General features: G+C 38.1%; 2 protein-coding genes across 3 annotated transcripts; one reads left to right on the top strand and one right to left on the bottom strand.

Annotated features, from left to right (window-relative positions):
• The first annotated feature begins 104 nt into the window (after positions 1-104).
• On the top strand, positions 105-6,057 carry scnm1 (sodium channel modifier 1). Of its 2 annotated transcripts, none has more exons than XM_066682383.1 (8): positions 105-245; positions 1,387-1,457; positions 3,471-3,559; positions 3,661-3,755; positions 3,858-3,955; positions 4,264-4,382; positions 4,482-4,611; positions 4,793-6,057. In XM_066682383.1, exons 2-8 carry the CDS (start codon positions 1,444-1,446, stop codon positions 4,902-4,904), a joined length of 657 nt encoding a protein of 218 aa, XP_066538480.1. In that variant the 5' UTR covers positions 105-245; positions 1,387-1,443; the 3' UTR covers positions 4,905-6,057. The 2 variants fall into 2 exon arrangements, with proteins under 2 accessions (XP_066538480.1, XP_066538479.1); XM_066682382.1 differs by lacking the exon at positions 105-245 and adding an exon at positions 825-1,216 and having other exon boundaries at positions 4,793-6,056.
• A 304-nt stretch (positions 6,058-6,361) lies between these two features.
• tmod4 (tropomodulin 4 (muscle)) lies at positions 6,362-21,489 on the bottom strand. Its single transcript, XM_066683844.1, has 10 exons — positions 21,423-21,489; positions 14,687-14,849; positions 14,062-14,218; positions 13,838-13,960; positions 9,075-9,167; positions 8,845-8,975; positions 7,428-7,535; positions 7,141-7,284; positions 6,877-7,021; positions 6,362-6,566 (listed from the first exon to the last, which is right to left on the bottom strand). The coding sequence occupies exons 2-10, from the start codon at positions 14,792-14,794 to the stop codon at positions 6,544-6,546; spliced, it is 1,032 nt and encodes a 343-aa protein (XP_066539941.1). The 5' UTR covers positions 14,795-14,849; positions 21,423-21,489; the 3' UTR covers positions 6,362-6,543.
• Positions 21,490-22,660: the final 1,171 nt, after the last annotated feature.

The raw sequence follows: 22,660 nt of genomic DNA, 5'->3' as shown, positions 1-22,660 counted from the left end.
TTAACGTGCTGGCTCTCTAATGGGCGGTAGATTAACCGTTGGAGATTTAACTGTAACACTTAACAGTTGGCTGCCGCATACTGCTGTTCTGAGTTGTATTGTAAGGTTATCTAGCAAACTCAGCAGAAGCTGGGTGGTACAAATCACACTGCTACCAAACCTGGGACTGTTGACCAGTTAGCTATGCTAGCTACATCAGACCTACAATATAATTACCCTCCTCAGCTCAGCTAACCCAGTACCCGGTGAGCAGTTACTTTACAACAGTAGCTTCATTATTAGTTATTGTATACTTCACAGCTAGCAAGGTTACACAATAGCAGTGTGTTAACTCTGGTTACAAGATTAATGTACAGTACCTGTATTACCTGGCGCATCACTGTACGCTGTAAACAGTAGGACTAGGATTTACAAGTTAACGAGGACTTGGTTTAACAGTTAGTGATAACGCTGCGTACCGCAAACGTAGCACAGATTGGCTTAATTAAGTTGGCGCTGGCCGGGGCAGGGGTAACACGAACATTAACGTTAGCTGTGTACACTTGGTGACATGTCAGCAGCTGATATGCAAGCTTAGCTTCGCTAACGTTAGCTAGATAACTTTTTCAGTTTTTAAAACCACTCATAAACAGAACTGGCCTGACTGTACAACTCCTGATGGACCTGACGAAGAATTCCCTCCTCTAGCGCTCCCCTGGGCCGTGGTTCGGCGTCCCAGCCGTGTTTAGTAGAGAGAAAGAGAGCAGTAAACTCTTGACTGTTCGCTGCATAACAGTATCTCTGCTTTGTTGCAGTTGGGTGGACTTTCCTTCAGCGCTACAGCTCTCGCCAATCTGCCGTTGCCATGGTTCCGTCCTGCCCCTGCGACTCCAGGGCCGAGTGTCAAATGGCGCCTTACTCCATTTGTAGTGCGCTATGTAGGCAATTGAATTACACATTTGAATCACAAATAGTACTAATTATTTCACAGAGAATCCCATGAATACTCAGACATTACTTTCACGACTCATAATCTATCGCTTAAATCGTAAGTCAGGGGGCAAATCTTCACAGTGTAACTAGGCGATTCAGTTGATAGGGAGCAAAGACAGATTTGAGACTGAACCCCACATTACAAACATGAACTGAGGAGACTGGTGGGGTGGCTTAGCTAGTGTTAATAAACATGTCTTTCAAAAGAGAAGGAGATGACCAAAGTCAACTGAATGTCCTAAAGGTAACCATTAATATATAAGCACAGTGCCAGAGAGGAGTAAAGGCACACTGAGTGCATTAGCGATATGTAGCACAACAGTTATGTTGTTGCTAACGTTAGTTGACTAATGTATCATAATGTTTAAAACGCCAAATATCAGCTGTCTCTAGTAATTTATGTTGTTTTTCTAGAAACGCCGTGTAGAAGATTTACTGTCCAACTTCATCCCCGAAGACGAGGCCGTTCTCATGAAAAACGGAAGGTAGTGAAAACGTTACGGTTCCAGGCGCTAGCTAGCGTCATTAGCATTCTGTGCGGTAGTTCTGCTTGTTGATGTAGTGTTATCTGTGTGGTTACAGTTAATTTTCGAGTCATAGGCTGCAGAAAAACTACTATTAAATGTGTAAGCGTTTATATCATTTATGTTCTGATGTTTATAAATACAATCAAGCTTAATTTTAATATTTTTGGGTTGGTTTCCCAATCAGGGATTAAGCCTAGTCCTGGACTACACTTCATTTTGAATTGTGATTTTTTTCCCCCATTGAAAGCAGGATATAGTCCAAGATTATGCTAAATCCCCGTCTAGGAAACCACTCAGTAATCTAGTTGGTTCATGGTCAAGGTCATATTAAGTACATTTCCACCTGCTATTTTATTTAAAGTATAAAACTCTTGCTTATTCATCATCCTTAGTGGAAGTGTAACTTTATTTTCTTGTAAACCACAGTCTGATGCATGATGTTGGTTAGAGGCTGTGGTCTTTGAAATATTGCATTAACCAATAACATCACATTTTTTGAGAAGTCTACTTTTCACAAACCATTTAATGTCCTTTTTCACTGTTCATCAGAATAACATGTTTATAAATTTTAATGCCTTACAAGTGCTCCAGATGTATATGTTCGCTAAGTTTCTCTAGGTTTAGATCTATGAAAATGCAATAAGTACATCCTCTAACTACACTTACCCCTTCGTAACTCACCTTGAGATCTAAAGCCCTGCTCCACAAAGAGACAGGATTGTTTCCTTAGGTTTATGATGTATGAAACCCTGGCTGTCTGAATTGCCTTAGTTTGAGACTTTGTAACACTACAATTTCAAAGTAGAAATGCTCAGTCATGGGGCTGACTGCTTATTGTGCACATCTAGCATATAAAGAATATGTAAACACAGACATGGTAACATTTTTAAACACTTGAACAATGCAGGGGCACTTTAGTATTAGCTTGGTGGCACTGGGTTTTGCTGTATATGAGGTACGTGAGGCGGCGCAGTGACTTGGTGGTTAGAACATTTGCCTCTCAGCGCTGGGATCTTGGGTTCAAGTCCCATCTGGGTCAAGTTTCCATATTCTCCTCATGTCTGTGTGGGTTTCCTTCCACAGTCCAAAAACATGGAGGTTAGGTGAATTGGCTTCTCTTTTAACTGTCCTGGTGTGTGAGTGTGTATGTGAATGAATGAATGTAGGTGTGTGTGAGAGTGAATGTGTGTATGCCCAGATATGGACTGGTGCTCTATCCTGGGTGAAACCCTAGTGCCAGATGCAGTCCTCCAGGTGGATGGTCATTCCTGGTTGAGAGCACACTGTGTGAGTTTGGCTGCTGCTTCTTGCCTGTGTGTGTGTGTGTGGATTGAATGTTGAATGGAATGGCATTCTGAGCAGTGTTGATTGTAAAGCTTCCTTGGTTTTCTAGAAAGGCACTATATAAGTGTAACAGTAAATTAAAATAAATAAGTATGCACATATACTTAAAACCTTATTAATCTCAGGTCAGACTGAGTTCAGGATTCATGTGTGAAAACATAAAATCTTAAATATAATTCACTCAATTTTTCATCTGTAAAATTTCATTCCACTTATATGAGCCCTATCCCTAAATGCACCCGCCCACATTTGTCAGCTGAAAGAAACAGGAGCCAGAGCATTTGCTCCAGTGTTATATTTCTGCCGATTTGCACATTTTTAAAGACACCTTTGACCAACAGGGCTTTAGATTATGAGGTTTACACAAATACTTTCATTGTGGCTTATTTTCCAAGTATTTTAGCATCAGTTACTCAGACATAAGAAAGTTTAAGACAATTTCAGAAGGTTCTGAACTGAAGGAAATCTACTCTTGCATGAGGCTTAATCCCTGTTCAAGAAGCCACTACATAGTGTTCAGTGCACTCAGGCAACTCTTGTGTAGTATTGTTTTGAAGCTGTGCACATGTGATCATCTGTGCAATTATGGTCATCTAATCAAGTCCATTCAATCTTTGTGTTTTACAGATATAGCTGTTTAGTGTGTTCACATCGTCCTGTCTTTGACACAGTGGATATGCTGACAGTACACAGAAAAGGAAAGCGTCATTTTGAAGGTGAGATTCAAGATTCATAAAGCATTTTTATTATGTTAAAGCTTTATTAATTGAAGCATTATTGATTTTCTTCAAATCCTCTTGGGTCCTCTCTTGTCCAGGTCTAAAATGGTTTTATGGCAAAAAAGCTCAACTGCAAAATGAAATTATCAAAAGGCAACATCAAGAATATGTTAATAAACAAGATGACCAGCAGGTACATATAGAGTATGTTTTACTTGCTGTTACTGCCTTATACATTTTACACATTGTTTTTCAGTGTTAATGTCCAATTTTAATGTTTTTAATTATGTTTTAGGAAGCAGGCTCTGCACCGTTGCTCACACAGACACGAAATATTACACACCACGCTTTACTGAGATCTACTCCTTACAGCAGCTGCCATAAAAAGGCCAGGTGACTACAAAGAAGTTAACTCTGTTTTTACATCAGCACATCCATTTAGAATTTACCACGTACAGATGTGCCGTGCTAATCTAATATCATTTGTATGTATGATGTGGGATATTCAGTTAAGGAATTAACTTTCCCTACATAAACATAGATATTGATTTAAGTTTTAAAAGTTTTGAAATCTGAACATTACCTGGATTTTACTGCACAAACCAATGTGTTTAAAATTAGCACCAGATGTTTTCCCTTGGGTAAATAATGTGCTATATATAGACATAAATTTGTCTTCTCTGTTTGTCATTATTTCTAAGTGAAAGATCTGGAAACCTCACAGATGAATCCAGCCCATCAGCGAGTGACCACAGTGTAGCTCACAGCCATACAGCTACCTCCAATAACAAAATCAACATGGAAAACATACATACTTATGGTGAAAATGAGTCATTTTTTTGCCATTGTATGACATATGATTTTGTTGTAATAAAAAGTCATACAAAATTTTCTATTTTTCTTTTAATGTACTTTTTAGCAAATCCAAACCATGTTCAGAGTGGTGAACAAGTGAAGAAAAAGGACTCCAAGGCTGCCCGCCTGTGTGAGTCTGAGCCGCTGACAGAGCAGAGACGTCGAGAGCTAGAACACTACCTCAAATTAAAGAGGTATGAAATCATTAGATCATTTTTAACATGTAGTTTTCTGCAACATATATTGACATACTGTCTGCAATATTTATGAGTAGTTAAGAGGCCTTGTGGGCTGTTAAATTTCAGTGAACCTGATGGCTTATTGGAAGAATCAGATTTAAGCTGCCTTTTTTTTTAATTGCCCTTTGTGTTTCAGTGCTGGATGGATACAGGATCCAAGTGGCAAATGGGTAAAAGATGAAAATGTTGAGTTTGATTCAGATGAGGAAGAACCTCTCCCACTACTGCCTTCTAATGAAACTACCTAGGCTGATATTAGACTAAGACTATTCCCTATGTTGTTTAAACACTATTCTCTGTGTTAAAACAAATCGTTACAGCAAAAAAAATGCTTCCAATGCACGGAAGTTGCTTTCAGTCGCTGAGGACTCTGGGAAATTGTATATTATTTAAAAGAATGTTTTATATTACTCTGCAATAAAAGGGAAGGAGATGGTACTTTCTCAAACAATGTATTCAGTGCAACATGTCAAATTCATGCCTGTTTCAGCATTTGTTCTTGCCTCTACAGCAAAAGGGTCTTTGTCGCGTGTCCTTGCACCATGAGAGATCACATATGCAGAACAGAATCAGATATGGCGTTAGAGCTCTTAAATCACAGCCCTGGATCCTGTGCCAAATGCCACAGTGGGGTGCTCCTCTCAGAGTTTGACCATGACAGCCTTTATGTTGCAAGAAATAAATACACCACTATACCAACTAAATTTCCTTTTGATATCAGATTTTAGTTTAAGAGAAGTTAAGATTACTGGAATAGAAGGATATGTGTTTGTATGTATAGCTATGTAGAGACCAATGGATCTCTGAAATGTCTTGAGAGGTTAGCAGCTGTTCCAACGGTGGAACATAAATCTTCTGTAAACTCTCCCCTTTCCTCATGACCTGGAGCAGAGTTATATTTGGAATTCTGTAACTCAGTCCCAAGGGACTGGCTTTCATGTCTCCTAGTCTTTAGGTATTAATAGGCAGGTGGCAGAGGATCAGGGAAGGCTATGATGGGGAATTGAATAGTTCCGAACTGGGCTGAGCTCAGAGGGCTCAAGTGTAACAAGCTGTCTTCACAATGAACTCATTACACAATGGTACATCACAATGAACAGAGCAGAGAGTGAGGCAATACTGGCCACTGAGTCATGAAGCTGCACTGTCAGTCGTGTGATTGAATAGTACTCTCAAATGATTTTGTAACTCTACTCTTAATCTGTGTTAATTAATGTGTGGACTTCTAACCAGCAAATTCATCAGTGAGGATAAATGGACAGGTCTATATGTAAATATAGAAGTCTTATGGTTTTTACAAAAATAAATTAGATTTTTTTGCATGTTGTTTACTAGATATTTATCATAATGATGTATATTGTTTGTGTGTCATTACTTAAATAAAGGACATTTATAAATAGAGTGATTAATGATAAATACAGCGCTGCTCAGCTTGCTAATTTGCTGGTTGCTCTCCCTGTTCAGCCAATGCAGGATTCAAATAATGATGTATGCTAGCGTATTGGGTAAATCTGTTTAGAGCGGGTCGATGACATTCAGATTAGGTTTTGATCTCAGTTTAACAAAACTGAAGACAATGAAGAAGATAATGTTTTATTTAAAATATGTACAGAACTTAGAAGCACCATATTGCAAAAAAAAAAAGTCTATGACTCAAGAAATAGTGTCAAATAGTGTCTTTTTTACAAGTTTACAAACTCAGATAAATTGAAGGCACATAATCTTTATTCAGTCAGAAATCATTTGGCTTGATAATATCCAGTGTCTACAAAAACCAGAGCAAGTTTGGATTCAATGATATCCACAATGAGAGGTGATGAATTGTTAAGGTAAAACAGAACAGTTTGTGTCACTGACTGTCAGGAATACTCCCATGTGGCCTTTGACTCAGCTTACCCTCTGCTGGCGAACTGGAAATGGAAAACAAAATTAATGCTCCAATGCTGATGTAACTCACATGCTGCCTAATGCAGCCACATTAGTTAGTGATCAACACAGCTTACATAATATGTCTAGAATACAATACAATAGCAAATTGTACAGTAACAAGATATTGCTGGGGAAACTAATTTGTTGTGAATGGGCTGAAATGAATTGAATTGCTTGTGTTGCTGCATATGAACTATATAAAGAATGGGTATAAAATGTGTGGTCAGCCCATGAACTTCTACAAACTCCGTGGTGTTCTAGTAATATTGTGGCATGTGCCTGAGAACTCACAGTAGTCGTTGTTTCTGGTGATGGCCATAGCTGCCCTGGCTCTAGGGCCCTGCTGAGTGAAATGGTACCCTATCTTCAAGATGCTGGGATTGTTCTCCAACATAGAAGCAATCTCCATTTCTACAGAGTCACCCAGCTTCTGTCTCTATGCGGACAAGCAGAATTACAACATTTAAGTATCACTACCTACAATTTGCATTTTATTTTCAGCTGTAAAGGCAGTAAGCCTTGGATTCAAAGCCTTCAGCATGTCAAGTGAATTACCTGGTTGTCAATCTTGATTTCATAAAGAGTGGAGTTTTGAGACAGGGCTTTAATGATGGCCATCATTCCTGCTGCAGTGATGAAGTTAGACTCAATGTTCAGGCTCTGCAGTGACGTGTTCTCTGTTAACATCTCTGCTATGGCCTGGTCGTAAGAGGAAGTAAGAATCTCAATTTTTAATTTAGATATATTTAATAAGCAGTGGAAAATGGATGGATATATTACATGATCTAATAATCTCCAAAACAAAGCCTATATTGGTCATGATGGTTGCCTAGAATACTCACATAAGCCACAGGATCATTACTGCGTGTATTAACAATGCTCAGGCTCAGTACATGGGTGTTTCGTTTCATAGCATGGGAGATCTCTTTCAATGTTGGGATGGGAATGTCCTGGAAGATATAAATACAGTTGCTGCTCTGATAAGAAGTAGTCTATATCAAAAAATCCTAAAAATTTGTATGCAATAATAACATTGTTTTGTTGTAAAAAAACACATAAACCTGTACTGACCTGTTTTTTGCCCTCTGTTTACTATAAATTGGTCGCTTAAAACATTTTCCATTTATTAGGCTGTATTTTTAAATTTAACTTATGCTTGTGCTGTAAAACCATTTATTCCCACTGCCAAAAATGGACAGGCAATCAGGGCTACAAAAATGGGAAATGGTTGATGTATCATTTTTAATTTGTTAATTTAGTTGGAAGTGCTCAAATATTAAAAGATTCCCTTTATGACAGTATGTGGATTTCAATAGCAAAAACCCGAAAGGAAACTTGCACTCCAACAAGTGATCTGCACGAATAACGTAAATATAATATGTAATTTAATGTGCCAGCTGAATAAAATAAATATTTAATAAATGTAAATACAAAAATTACAAAATGTAAGATTCAAGCTTACATTGGTGAAAAATACATTGCAGTGTAATACATTATACAGGGTGGGCCATTTATATGGATACACCTTAATACAATGGGAATGGTTGGTGTTATTAACTTCCTGTTTGTGGCACATTAGTATATGGAAGGGCGGAAACTTCTCAAGATGGGTGGTGACCATGGTGGCCATTTTGAAGTCGGCCATTTTGGATCCAACTTTTGTTTTTTCAATGGGAAAACGGTCATGTGACACATCAAACTTATTGGGAATTTCACAAGAAAAACAAAGAAAAATTGGTTTTAATGTAACTTTATTTCACGAGTTACTTACAAGTTTCTGACCACTTATAAAATGTCTTCAAAATGCTGCTGATTGTGTTGGATTGTCAATGCAACCCACTTCTCCCACTCTTCACACACTGATAGCAACGCTGCAGGAGAAATGCTAGCACAGGCTTCCAGTATGGAATGTACAGAATGTGTGACATTCCCAATAAGTTTGATGTGTCACACGACCCTCTTCCCATTGAAAAAACAAAAGTTGGATCCAAAATGTTCGACTTCAAAATGGCCACCATGGTCACCACCCATCTTGAAAAGTTTCCCATTCCCATATACTACTGTACTCTACTACTGTGTGTGTATATACTCTACTATATAATCAAACAGGAAGTTAATATCACCAACCATTCCTGTTTTATTAAGGTGCATCCATATAAATGGCCCACCCTGTACATTATAACTCTGAAGACAAGAAAGGAAGCATCAGAGGGCAGTGTATAAGGAAGCATGTGACTGTGGCACTCATTTTAAGATTACCGGGATATTGTTGAGGTTGACCTCTGTGAGGCTGCTGTCATTCTTCTGGATCCTGTGCAGCGTGTCCTCAACATTGGTGTTATTGGGAGGCTCATCGGGGTAGGTCTTATACACATCAGGCTTTACCACACCTACAGAAAGTTATGCTTTTTAAAAGAATATTGTGGATATATGTTGTAATGTTGTAACCTTAAACTGAACAGAATGTTAATGTAAATATAATTACATACTGTTGATGCCTTCTGTGTTCGCGATTTTGCCATGTGCACCAAGAGCATCATAGTACTGTTTATTGCTCATCAGTGTGTACATTCCCAGGATAGCTGCAAAGATAAGCGCAAAAAATTAATTGAAGTATAGCTTGTAATTCAAATATCTGCATATCCCATAATCTCAGAAAAAAGGTATGGTGCAGGTACTTTATTGGTACAAACAGTGTAAATATAGTTTGAAAATCCAGTTGTGTTCCCTAAAGGTACATTACTTTCTTTTCTCCAAAAGGAGAGGTGAATATTTGTAACATAATATAAGCCCTGGAGATGAAATGGAGTGAAATCAACACAATTTAAAAATCTATAATTAATATAGAGTAAAGTACAATTTTGTACCCTAATAAAGGTACAGAATATGAACCTTTGATTGTACCACCACCACAGTGACTGCAAAAGTTGCCACCAGTTTTTCTGAGCTGTATGAATTGTGAAAAATAAAATACAATATTTTATCTACTAACTTTTGCAAAGGTCAATTTATGTTCCCCAATGCGTAAAATTCATGAAGTACACAGTAAAGATAGCTGTAAATACAGATGTACGTTTAAGTAATTAACGTGGAGAGGTCAAAAGAAGTGGAAGACGGGACAAAGGTATCACCAGCAGGTGTCAGTATTGAGTTCCTCTTTAACCTGCAGCTCATGTCAGAGAGGCTACAGCTGCAGGAAAAGCCTTTTTGGGGAGAGGGGCAGACAGAGGGACAGCTGCCCTTACAGTACGGCTTACGACATCACAATAACGACATTACGACCCCTGACACTTTTAAACAGAAAGATTACAGGACTAGCCGAGTTTTTATAAAAGCACGAGCACTCCCTGCTAGCCCAGCCGCGCATCAGCCGCGTGGTTAAACGTGGATTTTAGGACAAAAACATGAGCGGAAGAATGACGTAGCTGCAAAGAAGCTTTAATCCCAAACTGGACAGGCTCCAGAGTTAAAACTGTATTCTCAGTGAAGGGCGCTGTCACGGTAATCTGCACCAATCAAACTGCTCCAAAAAGTCACCTACCACCCACACAGCCAAGAGAGAGCCCCTAAAGGAAAGGCCTCAGTCCTGTCCAGTCAGTGGCTGGACCAGAATCTGGCTCTTCATAAGATATGGCAACACTACATTAAAAAAAAATCATTATATGAGAAGAGTTTTTTTTAATTAATCTATAAATATCAATGTAAATTATACCAAGTGACTAATGCGTTTTTAAAATAAAAAAATCTTAAAATACTGTTGTTGAAAATGTGGATTCTCTCTACTTCATCAAAAATAAAATATTCAGTGTAAAGTGTAATTTCCTGCTGGTTTTCTCTATAATTATTTGATAAAATACCTTCAGGATACAAACAACTCCCAAACCTAGCAAGTCACTCCTGAGGAACTCCTCCTCTCTCTTGCTTTCTGTTCATGCTAACCAAGTGGCCCTGTGCCCGTTTATTTTGGTGAGTTGCTGAGCTATGGGAATCAGATACTGCGTGGTATGGCCCTGGCGCAATCACATCTGTAATGCATGGTGACACACATGGTGATACTTCAGTCCAAGGCTACCATTCTTTCACACATAAAACTCATTTCAAAAGTTCTCCAAATATAAACCAGTGAAAAGTAGGCCATGGTGAAATGTTATGATGTGCTCCCAAAAACCCAGACCTGTATATATGCAGCTAGCAGTTGCTGTTGTGAGGCAGGATTAATGTGGTGTTAGATCTTAGCCTGTCCAAAATTATCTGATTGCACCAGTGACACTTATGTTTTGCCATATAGCACCAGAGTAAGTCATTTTCTTGATTGGTGCCTTCATATTTCAGAGGTTATCATGACACAAGAGGCTTTGTGCGAGAAACTATGGATCTGAGTTTATTAGCTGTTATAAAGACAAACTACTGCTGTATTCCCTTCAGAGCCAAATCATTTCTGTTCTTCTCAGAAACAACTCACTTTCACATCTCTATGGTCTTAAAAGTCAGCTTAATATACTTGTATGTGATCACGGATTAGCGATCTCTTTGAAATACTCAATTGCTGTTTGGTAAATGTAACTTATTAGGGGAAAAACCATGTTAACGTGTTCGTGTTATGTTTTTTATATGCTTAGTTATATATATAAAAACCCACACCATGGCTAAGCATGAAACTGCAATGCTCTCAAAAGGGGAAATTCAGACAGTCACAGTTTCTTACATCAAAACCTAAGGAATCGTTTAAAAGAAACTGCAGATCAGTGTGTGAGGGAAAATGTATATGCAAATGCTATTGCCAGAAATGTTGGGAGACAGCAAAATTTAAATAAAACCATAATGCAATGATGGACAAATTATTAAAAACATATATTTAACTGACAATAGTACAACAAAGTACTGTAATTGGCAAGAGGTCAGTGACATTGTTGGGTCAAAAATAGGGTCTTGCAGAAGTAAAGATGGGGAGGGATTTCACTCTGTGAAAGATTGCACAGGCAAATAGTCAAACAACTGAAGAGGTGCCCGTGAACACAGTTCAAAGTGTGAAGACGAATCATATATAAACAGAGTCCAGAAACGTCTGCTCTAGGCCCAAACTCATATAAGATGGACTTAAGCAAAACAGAAAAATGTCCTTGCTTGAGAAAATAAAAATGTGTCATTCTTTTGGCTTGAGCACAGTTCAAAGGCCAGCATCAGTGTTGGAATGGGATTGCACTAGTGCACATGGCATGGGTGACTTGCACATATGTGAAGGCACCGTTAATGCTGAATGATATATACAAGTTATGCATACATGCTACCATGCAGGCCTTGTTCTTGTCTGACCGCCTGCCGGGCCGGCCTAGAAAAAGGCATATGCCTTTGACTGACTGGTACCTAATGTTGAAACATGCATGCGTTAATTCAGCCGTGTTTCACAGAGAGAACTTAAGGTGGCACCACTATAGCATTACACCATCTGTTGTTAGTTCAGCCATATTTTACATTCCAGTTTGTAAATTTGGAACTGTTCAGCAGTGATCAGAGGTCCCCTTTTCCCTGGACAAGTTCTCTTTTTGGGACCTAAAAAATGTGTGTTCAAGGGGTCAAAGAGTTCAGAGCTGAATTGGGACACATCTTTCAGCGCTGTAGGTCCACCATTCACCACAGTGCAGCTCAGTGTTTTACTGGAGCATCAAACAGAAATGTTTTGAACATATTAATATTAATATTTATTCATATCATATCCTCTTTATGTCTGGAGAATGTTTCTGTGACCCAGCCTTTTGTATTCTACTATATATTTAACAAACGGATCTTGTCTGTCCCTATAACGACATGAATACATGCACACAATTCTCACCAATGCTGACTTTCTGACAAGTAAATTATATCTACACTGCTTTTTGTTTAACTTTACACGAAAATGGACACAATCTCTGGATTATTAAAGCCAGAGCGAGGTGTTACTCAAAATAAACAGAGCTGTGAATTAGTTACAGCACTGTTTTATCAGTCAGACTCATATAGAAATATAAGTCAGTAATAAATATTTAGTTCCAGCGATGCCCTGTTTCTTTATCAAGTGTAGATTACTTGATTGATAAAATGTAAAGGTGCTTGGTTTTAGAAATGTTCAAAAATTTAAATGTTGCTTTCTGGTTGCTTTAATGTCACGTCAACACGATGCTTCAGTTTTGTAGCTTTGTATGAACAGAAAATAACAGGTTTTTCATGATCATACAAACAACACCAGCAACTGACCAGATAGACTGTTTTTATAGTTTGTTATTATTTGTCATTACTGTAAACAAAGACATTGATATGAAGCACCAAAGCTTCTTCAGACCTTCTAATGACAAGGGTATGTATTTTGGGCTTTCAGGTTTTTAAAATGACAGAAAACCTCTGTGACAATGGCTATGTGGCTAATGGCGGTCCGGCTAATCTAGGCTTGCCTAGTTTCTCTTTGCTCTTGTTACTTTTCTAGAAGCCTTGCTTATTTCAGTAAGACAAGGCCAATCCACATTTTGCAAAGATTACAACAGCATGGCTCTTTAGGAAAAGTGTCTGAGTATTGTATTACTCCTAAATGGTCACCCACTGAAAACAACTGGTGCACTATGAAACAAAAACACTACAACAGAGAATCCAAATACTGAGCAGCTGAAATCCTAAACAAGCAAGAATGAGTTTTGAGATTTCCCTCTCAAAGCTACAGCAACTGGTCTCCTCAGTCCCAGTTTACAGATTTTTGTTAAAAGAAGAGCTGATCCAAAGCAGTGGTAAACATGCCCCTGTGTCAGATTTTTGAGAAAGGCAAATATTTATCAGAAAAAATTTATTTTTTCAATTTGAACCTTTAAATGTTGTGTTTGTACTATTTTTAATTATATATATAAATTAAATCATTGGCATATCATTGCTGTTTGCATTTACTTGCAAAATAGGTGTTTGTATTGTTTTTATAAACAGAGAGGAGGCATTTAATCGATTATGGGAGGAGGATTTTAAGGAACATTTTATATTGTATGGTGGGGTTTTTTTTTGTCCAGTATGAAATATATTAATAAATATTTGCTATGTTTAAGATTGTTCTCAGCAGAGGATGTGTTGACTTCCTTCTTGGAATATACATTATGTGCTCACATATGTACATACTTCCTGGGAGGGTGGAGTGTATGAACAGTGAATTTAGGCTAAATATTGAATATTTGTATTGATTGATTGGTTTAATTATCAGCGTTAATTAATAAACTGCTGAGCAATGTGTCATTCTACCTACCAGCAATGTCACACATTTCAGCATCTGTGGCGTTTTTCAGAGCTTCCTCCAGCTCTGGTTCCAAAGTGATCTGCTCCTCAAGCGGGATCTGTCCTGATCCGGGCTTTGGGATAAATTTCTTTCCTACGAAGATAAGCAGAGATTCAGCCACATAAAAAAATACTTGGTGTATAATGTACGTTATGCTTCGTAATGCCTTTCCACAGAGGTGATAGCTGCAGTACCTTTCTTCTCCCCAGTAAAGGGCACCAGGTCCTCCCTGTCCTCGTGTGCCAGAGCTTGTTTCTCCAGGTGATCCAACAGAGCACTACGGTCAAATGGCCCTGTTGGAGTCTTTTTGGTCTGATCACGTTGACGGTAGCCGGCTGGAAGGATGGCATTCTGGAAGTGATAGTTCATGATTTTTTTAAAGTTTAGGGGCTTGCCAAAATGCCTGATCAATAGAATGATTCCTCAAAATACAATGAGTTAGGAATTTTATCTCCAACCAGTTGTATGCTGTGCTCTTAGCATATAGAGGCATTTGTGCAATTAATAAACATTTTGTAATTTGAAGAACTACAAGAGATTTTCCATCATAGAGAGGAACAATTTATCCTTTGAAATTAAGGGTTTTGTTTAAAACCACTACATTTACTAAAGAATCCCTAAAGAACCTTCTGTAGGATGCATATACAGTCTGGATTTGCATGTATGTGGTCAGAGAGGTTTGTAATAATTTATGCAACTTACTATATGTTCAGTTGTATTACTATAAAAAGACCCTCTTCTGATGGTTTAGCAGCAACTTGAGAAATTGTGTGGGAAGCATAGTTAGGTGTTCTGATTATTAAATTATGTCTTCTCTACCTCAGGGTCCATCTCCTGGAGCTCATAATCGAGCTGCTCCAGCTCCTCCGCACTGAGGCCTCTGAGGATGGCATCCTCATCGATGTCCCGAGGGTCACTCTTTGACATCTTGGCTGTCTGATTGAACTCCTACAGCACACCACCAGCCCAGAGACAGAGAGCCCTGATAAGAAAAAGAAAACTCCAGATACTTTCATTCATTCATTGTCACAGTGGGTCCAGAGCCTACCTTGAATCCCTGGGTGCGAGGAACACACTCTGGATGGGGTGCCAGTCTGTCATAGGGCACCACCTCATACATTCACTCACACACCCCTAACAACAATTTTGAGTTTCCAATCCACCTACCAACGTGTGTTTTTGGACTTTATAGAGCAAACCTATGCAGGCATGAGGAGAACACATCAAACTCCTTGCAAGCAGTCATTCGAGACGGGGCTCAAACCCACAACCCAGAACCCGGGAGCTGTGTGACAGTGACACTCCCCATTGCACCATTGTGCTGCCTTCACTTCACATACATATATACGTACAAATATATTCATTTTACAAATGTTTTTCCATCAAAATAATGTATCTCCAAAATGCTACCTTATTTATTGAACTTACATGTCTACACAAAGTCAGAGACTACTCTTTCTTGTGTATGACAGGCAGGAGTTTTAAAAACAGAACGAATTGTGAGAAATAAAGAAAATCAGACTCCTAACAACCACCCAATACCTGATTGACCACCAAAACTCTCATTCTTGAATCAGGTAGTGCTTAAATATATTTAGCCGACAGGAAAACAATCATGCTCCAATTTTGCTTCGGATCTAAAGTCCAAAGGTGTTTGTCTGTCCACCCAATAAGAAAAGACTACACGTGTAGCTTTAAAAAAGCCAACCATGTGCTTTGTTCTGCAGTTTAAATTTAAATTATTAAACATCAAAGTAAAATGTGAAAGTCTGAAGGTGAAAATCTCTTTTCTAGAATATCTAAAGACAAACTGCTAACTTTCACTATGCAACAAAGAGTACTTTTTTGATTAGTTACACTCTTCCTTAATCAGTCAGAATGACTAACCTTTGTTTACATGGCAAGGTTTTGAGATTTTCAGGCCATGGCATACTGAGGAGGACGCCATATGACAGTGTACTCCAATTACAGCGCATAGCACTGGCTTCAATATTTGGAACATACGGGATGGAACATATGAAGAGAAGAGTCTCCATTGCCATCAGAGAGAGAGAGAGAGAGAGAGAGAGAGAGAGAGAGAGAAGAGAGAGAGAGAGAGAGAGAGAGAGAGAGAGAGAGAGAGAGATCTTTGCTATTCTTAGTCCTAGAATGGCAGGAGTGAGTTTTGAGTTACACTGGTGAGAAGTAGACAGAGTGGTGTTCCCTCATTTATCAGAGGCTTACATTCACATCCACACTGCCTTCAATGTTACACACCCACTGGTGAGTATAGCTGATAGGAAATAGTAGGAAGATCCACACTTTTACACTGACACACCCACAAACAACAGCTTTCAGCCCCCTGAACAGAGGACTCTAAACAAAACGTTAGCAATGCAACATTTGTCTGCACCTTTGAGCTTCATAAACACTACAGACTTCATGCTAAGTGCAAAGCTGTGGTGCATTAGTGGCACAGTGTTCAGTATGTGGATAATCAGTTTCAGCGGGGCAGTGTCTGAGCAAGTGCGCACATTCTCAGCTAGCTGTGTTTGCTAGCACATTACTCTGGTTTCCCAGCACACCGTTTTGAATGTATTTGATTCAGTGTGCATATAAATTCAGTTTGAAGAGTATGGCATTGAAAAATTATTGAATTGAATAAAACTTTAGAAAACACAGCTTTCACAGTTCAGCGCTCAGGGACTTATATCCCTCCAGCCCACGCTTGGCAGTGGGTGAGGTGACTTTATGCAGCTGCTCCAGAGTGTCCCGTTTCAGTTGGACACAATTTCACATGAGTGTCTACAACTGGGTGAACATTTAAAATATCTGAATTTCCTAATTATAAGGAGATATCTGCAAAGTATATTAAACTATTTAATCGCATGCTGATTGGCAAAACTACAGCAGCAGTGCTGTTTCAGATCCATTCAATCCAGCACAAGAAGTACTAACACACCATCATGCCACTGTCACTGCAGTGTTGACAATAGGCCAACACCCAAATAATGAAGTGGTCTGTGAGGGGACCATTAAATAAGTATGCAGAGCAACAACAGACTACAGACTGTTAATGTAGAAACAAGATCATTTTAATGCTATGTTTGATCTTTGTATATCTATACTAAAAACAATATTATCTTATGTGATGTCGAATATGAAATCATTGTATACATACACACCCCAGATCATCTGATCCACTTTGGCAGAGATGTTGAATCTGACACAGTAGAATCATTGTCATTTAACTGTTATGTCTGCTATCACACAGTGGTGACACCACTAACATGGTAGCTCAAACTCACTCACTAAAAATACTGCTGAAGCATGAGGGACCAACCAAGACAACAAGTGTGAAACACTTCCATGATCTAAGATTCATAATTTTTCCAGTCATTATAAAGACATATTTTATAATTAATGATCTAAACACACCTTGTACAACCTCTATAGAAAAAAATGACATGAAATGGGATGCTCTTAAGCAGCGCCACATTGGTCTAAGGTCACTATGCCAAGTATTGTTAGAATGGTATAAAGCCCTTAGCACTGGACTCAAATGAAACTGAACTACATTCTCATGAGTGATGGAGCACCAATCAAAACATTAGGCCATACCTCTGGGATGAGTTGGAGAGGTGTTTGTGATCCTGAACTAATCATCCAACATCAGTACCTGACCTCACTAATGCTCTCATGACTGAATGCCATCAAATCCTCACAGATCCAGTGTAAAGCCTTCCCAAAAGAGTAGAGGCTGTTACTGCAGCCAAGGAAGACACTGCCTATTAATATCCTTGATTTCAGAACGAGAGAATTGTGGGACAAGTTGGATGTGGATTAAAATCTATAAATGCAATAATTTTTATTCAACATGTCACACACTGTGCTGCAGTGAACACTTATAAAGAGAACTAATTATGCTTCCCTCTTTAATAATTCTTGCAGTTGGTCAGTGCTCTTTAAACTTACCATATGTTTAGAAAATGTAGTGAGATGTAAGATCCTATGTCCCAACAATAATGAACATTGTCTTATTGACTGATTATTACAGAATGTCGTTTACAGAAAACTGAGTGAGAGAGGAAGTGAGGAATGTATATCAGCCCTCAAACACAGTGACAACAGCTGAATATATTACAAGCATTGAAATGGACAACCATACGACAGAAAAATGGTGCGTTTTCTGAATCAAAGTATAATTATAATAGAAAATCAAGTGGACACAAATTATAGTGGAATTTCAGCTCTATAATTATATCAACAAAAATGACAAATATTAATGTTCAGACATGCTCAACAACTCATTATACAAAGCCCATTTCCAGAAATATAGGGACTATTTTATAAAATGCAATAAAAACAAGACTCTGATTTGTTAGTACATTTATTTGTAAAATGTATATGTAATAAGAATGTATTTAACTGAGAAAAGCACAAAGAAAAGATTTCCAAAAGTTTCACTGATACCAACTTGATATTATTTTGTAAACACAAACACAATTTAAATTAGAAGCCTACAACACATTCCAAAACGAGTTGTGACAGAGGTATCTTTACAATGGTGTTATATCACTTCTCCTTTTAATTAAAATTTAAATTTTTGGGAATTGATGATACCAAGTGGAATGTTTGTGAATTATGGCTTGATACAAGTCTTCATCTGCTCCATACTCTGAGGTTGCTGTTCCCTGATTCGCCTTTGCAGGCAGGCAAACAAAGCTATGTTGTTGTATCAAGTACAGAATGAGGCCTGCCATTGTCTTGCTGAAATAACCATGGACTTCCCAGGAAAATACATCATCCTGACTGCAACATATGTCTTCCAAACAACCCAACATTCGCCTCTACATCAATGGCATCTTGTCAAGTTTTTTTTTCAAGATTGCATTTTGACTTAGCTGTGAACTGTGTTATGTGAAAAGTGTTTTCCTAACTGCCCCAAGCCCATTTGGCTATATAAGTCACAGGAGAATGACAATTGCTCATGCCATTCTGTCTGAGGGCTCAAAGGTCATGTTGCCCTACACAAACAGAAAATATATTCAGTAGATGTTGAAATATATTGAAATCTTGCATTAAACAATCCCAATCATAATACTTTTGCTTATCACACACTCATTTGCTTATTATGGAATTTTTCAAGCTTCAAATATATCTTTAACCTTATATTAACTTTTCTGTTTAACTAATCTTTATATTTATACAATAAAATTCAGTTGTTCAGTGAAAACACCAGAAATAATTTCTTTGAGCTTTTTCAGTTAAAAACAAAAAAAAGGTCCTGATTTCCTTTGCATTTTAAAAAACATATCTGGAAAGGTGGTTTGTAAATTAAAACTGGACCTGTTTGTTTAAGACATGCACAGCAAAAATAAGTGATTAAAGCTAGTCAAATTAACTGTACGTTAAAACATTAATTAATTGTAATATTTGTAGTAATCATCATAAATGTATCATCTTTCCAATGCATTTGACACCGATCTGTCAAAATGTGAGACAACACCAAAGACTGAAAACAGAATTATAAATATGTGTAAAGAAGTATAAAGCAGGTTAACTCCTCAATATTGTCCCACTGGCCAGGTGACATGTTTATGAGTCCACTACATTTCCTCAGTAAGTGTGGCTAGCTGCCTGCTTCATGCACCTGTCTACAGAAATCCCAAGACACATCAGCTCCACTCCAAACAATACTGAGGTTCAGAAAAGCACTCTGTGCCACCTGTTCAACCAGCTGCCTCTGAAGGTTTTTAAATGAGATCTTTCAACATGGAATTACTGCTATGTAACTGAAGGCTGACTATACTATAGACCTATCTATCCACACCTTGTGTGCTGCATAAATGTATTGCCTTTGCAAGAAGCAGATTACATTAATTCATGTAAGAGATGCCCAGCTAAGAAACAGAAAGTGCTACCTTCTTACTGAAAATCTAAATGCTTGTCTATCACACCCATGACCAGCTGATTGAGGCCTCCTGGAGCATTTGCATCAAGCTGACCTGAATTAAGATTGGAATGGAACTCCACTGGGTAGATCTTGAAGGATCAGTCAGGTGACATCTCTGGTTTTTGCAATGTCACTTGGGGCATATTATAAACATACAGTAATGTATTAAATGTCTCAAGTGTCTGCATTAGCCAAACAGAAAATAGTATCATTGGTTGCGGACTGGAAAGTCAAAGTCTTTCATTTAATGTTTTAATATATATAATATATTTATTAGTAATATTTCTATGTGCTATGTTCAAAGGCAAAGCAGACTTAAGTAATTACCTTGTTGACTGTTTTCACAAACACAAAACCAGAAGAGCCATCAGTAATCATTCTAATGCCTGTAATTCAGTTATAATGATCTATGCCATGACATTCCGAGATTAGCATAGAACAGAACCAGTATGGGGCAATTTTCTTTGCTTTAATCAACTTTAAAATATAAGTCTACAGCAAGAGTCTGCTCAACATATCACTTCAAAAGTAATGTGAGGTCATGCTGTTACAGTGCCCTATATGAAGTACAACTGGGAAACTCAAAACTCCCTGGTGGCTACTGCAGGTGGACTCTAAGCGAAGGTCATGCAACAGCGCTCTGGACTTAACCACTTAGATAAACTCCACCCAGAACTGTACAGTATTTTGATGTCAATAAAAAAGAATAAAATCTGAAGATGAAATCTGAACCTTTGGTGGTTTTGTAGCAGAGGTTTGTAGTTAGAATATTAACATTTGTTTAAAATCCTCTAGCAACAAGCTTCCCACAGTAATTGCTAGAAATGTAGTACAGAACTGCTAAACTTTAGTGTGCAACTATGACTGTGCGCTAAAGCACTGAGGTTCTTCTCCTGCTGACCCATGTCACAAAAGATTTCACACCATTTGTGGATCAGCTCCTTCAGGTCTCACCGCTCAAGTGTAAAATTCCAAATCAACCCCAGCTTAATTTTAGCTTCACAAGTCAGCTACTTCCAGCAGTGTAAATCTCATCCTCGGCCCTCAGTTCAACTTTCAGTCAACTCCAAAAGCTATGAGAGATCTGTGTTAAAAAGCTTTTTAAAACTAGATAATTGCACTAATTTGTGTAACAGGCTCGTTTAGAAGTGAGGCTTAAATAAAGTTTCTACAAGGCCCTCACTTCAGCGTAATCCACACACTCTCAGGGGCCACACTGTATTCGACAGTTTAAAAACAAAACTGAAGCTGAACTGTTACAATAATCACTTTGTTCTGCAAAAGTATTGCATTGTACATGCATTTCCAGTTTGTCGATTAAACATTACTCCATCTCACTGCAATGTATTACCATTACAGGAAAAGCAACAAACCTGCAAAGCCATGTCCAGTAAAATGCTGAAAGGCAACTTAAAATGAATATGATTTAGGGAAACTTATATAAAGACAGGCTTAATGAACATTACACTTAATAGAAGTAGAAAACAGACTTTGACAGCTGATACAGTATTTCCATGTCACAGTGAGTAAAAAGGTTCTATAGCCCAGATACACACAAACACACACATTTTAAAGAAAGTGCAGCCTCTGCGTCGATGAGAAGTAGAAACTACTGCTTACCTGCACTCACAGTCAGTGCTGAAGCCTACAGCACCGAGCACCCAGCCTTTGGAACTAGAGAGCGGCATTAGTTTTTTTTTTTTTTTTCCCCTCTCCCACCCCCACAGCCTCTCTCCACCCCCACCCTCTCTCCAGCTCTCACTTGCCTACTTTCTGGGTAGTGATCCTGAGACAGTAATACCGCTTGGCACACACTTCATGAGATCAGCATGTCATTATTTTTGATTCAAATTGGGTGGAGAAAAAGAGAGAGAGAGAGCGAGAAAGAGAGAAAGAGAGAGAGAGAGAGAGACTGACAGGCCATATGTTCATCAGTCACCAGGAAATAAAATCTAGGGAATGTCTACCTCTAGTGGTGAGACAGAGTACCTCAGTTATTAGGTCATCTCTGGAGTAGTTTTGCAAATTAGTATTTAACTAAATAGTATTTAATTAAGTAATTAAGTGGTATGCATACTTTAAAAAGATATGTGCATATATAAAATGTGGTATGCATGTTTAAAAAGTAGTATGTATGGTATTATGCATACTTAAAGCAGTAGTATTCATGGTAGTATGCATTCAAATTAAAAAGTATGCGTACATTAAAAGTAGTAGGCCTGGTAGTATGCATATATGAAAAGAGGTAAGCATTATTTTTGACGAAAGAAAACGGATATTTTTGGAAATGTTGACATTACACAGCGTGCCGGCCCTGAGCTAAACTTCAGTTTCCCACATAAAAATGAATATATATTATGATGTATTATAAATACGTAAATCTAGATTCAGATTTCATGACTTGTGTAGTTCACTACAGAGTACAGAGTGATTTGGGTTTAAACCTCTGTGTTTCTCTCATGCTTCGTGGTATTTGGATGTCTCTCTTTAAGAGGTACTATGGCCTCCTACTAGACTGGCATGATAATGGAGCCATTATTATATTCGTCTGGACCTGGATATTTTTAAAAACAGAGAGAGGAAAATCTCCATTTTAAAAAATAAATGGATCAGTGTAAATGGTGCCTGAGAACCACCACCTGTGAAAAGTCAGAAGCAAAAGAATGAAGCAAAAGCAAACAAGAGATTCCAGAAGCAAATGAACCTGTTGCACAACAACAAAGAGAGCAGTTTGGCAAAATACAAATGAAAATAAGTATCAGATAACAGCAAAGAGTAGAAAAGGCACATTATATATTTGTTTTTTATTGTTTTGTTTTTGGTTTTGGTTTTTTTTGCATTCACAACATACTTTCACC

The sequence above is a fragment of the Hoplias malabaricus genome, chromosome 10, assembly GCF_029633855.1.
Source record: "Hoplias malabaricus isolate fHopMal1 chromosome 10, fHopMal1.hap1, whole genome shotgun sequence".
Lineage (NCBI taxonomy): Eukaryota > Metazoa > Chordata > Actinopteri > Characiformes > Erythrinidae > Hoplias > Hoplias malabaricus.
The sequence above is the reverse complement of the archived record's forward strand: the minus strand, read 5'-3'. Positions and strand labels throughout refer to the sequence as shown.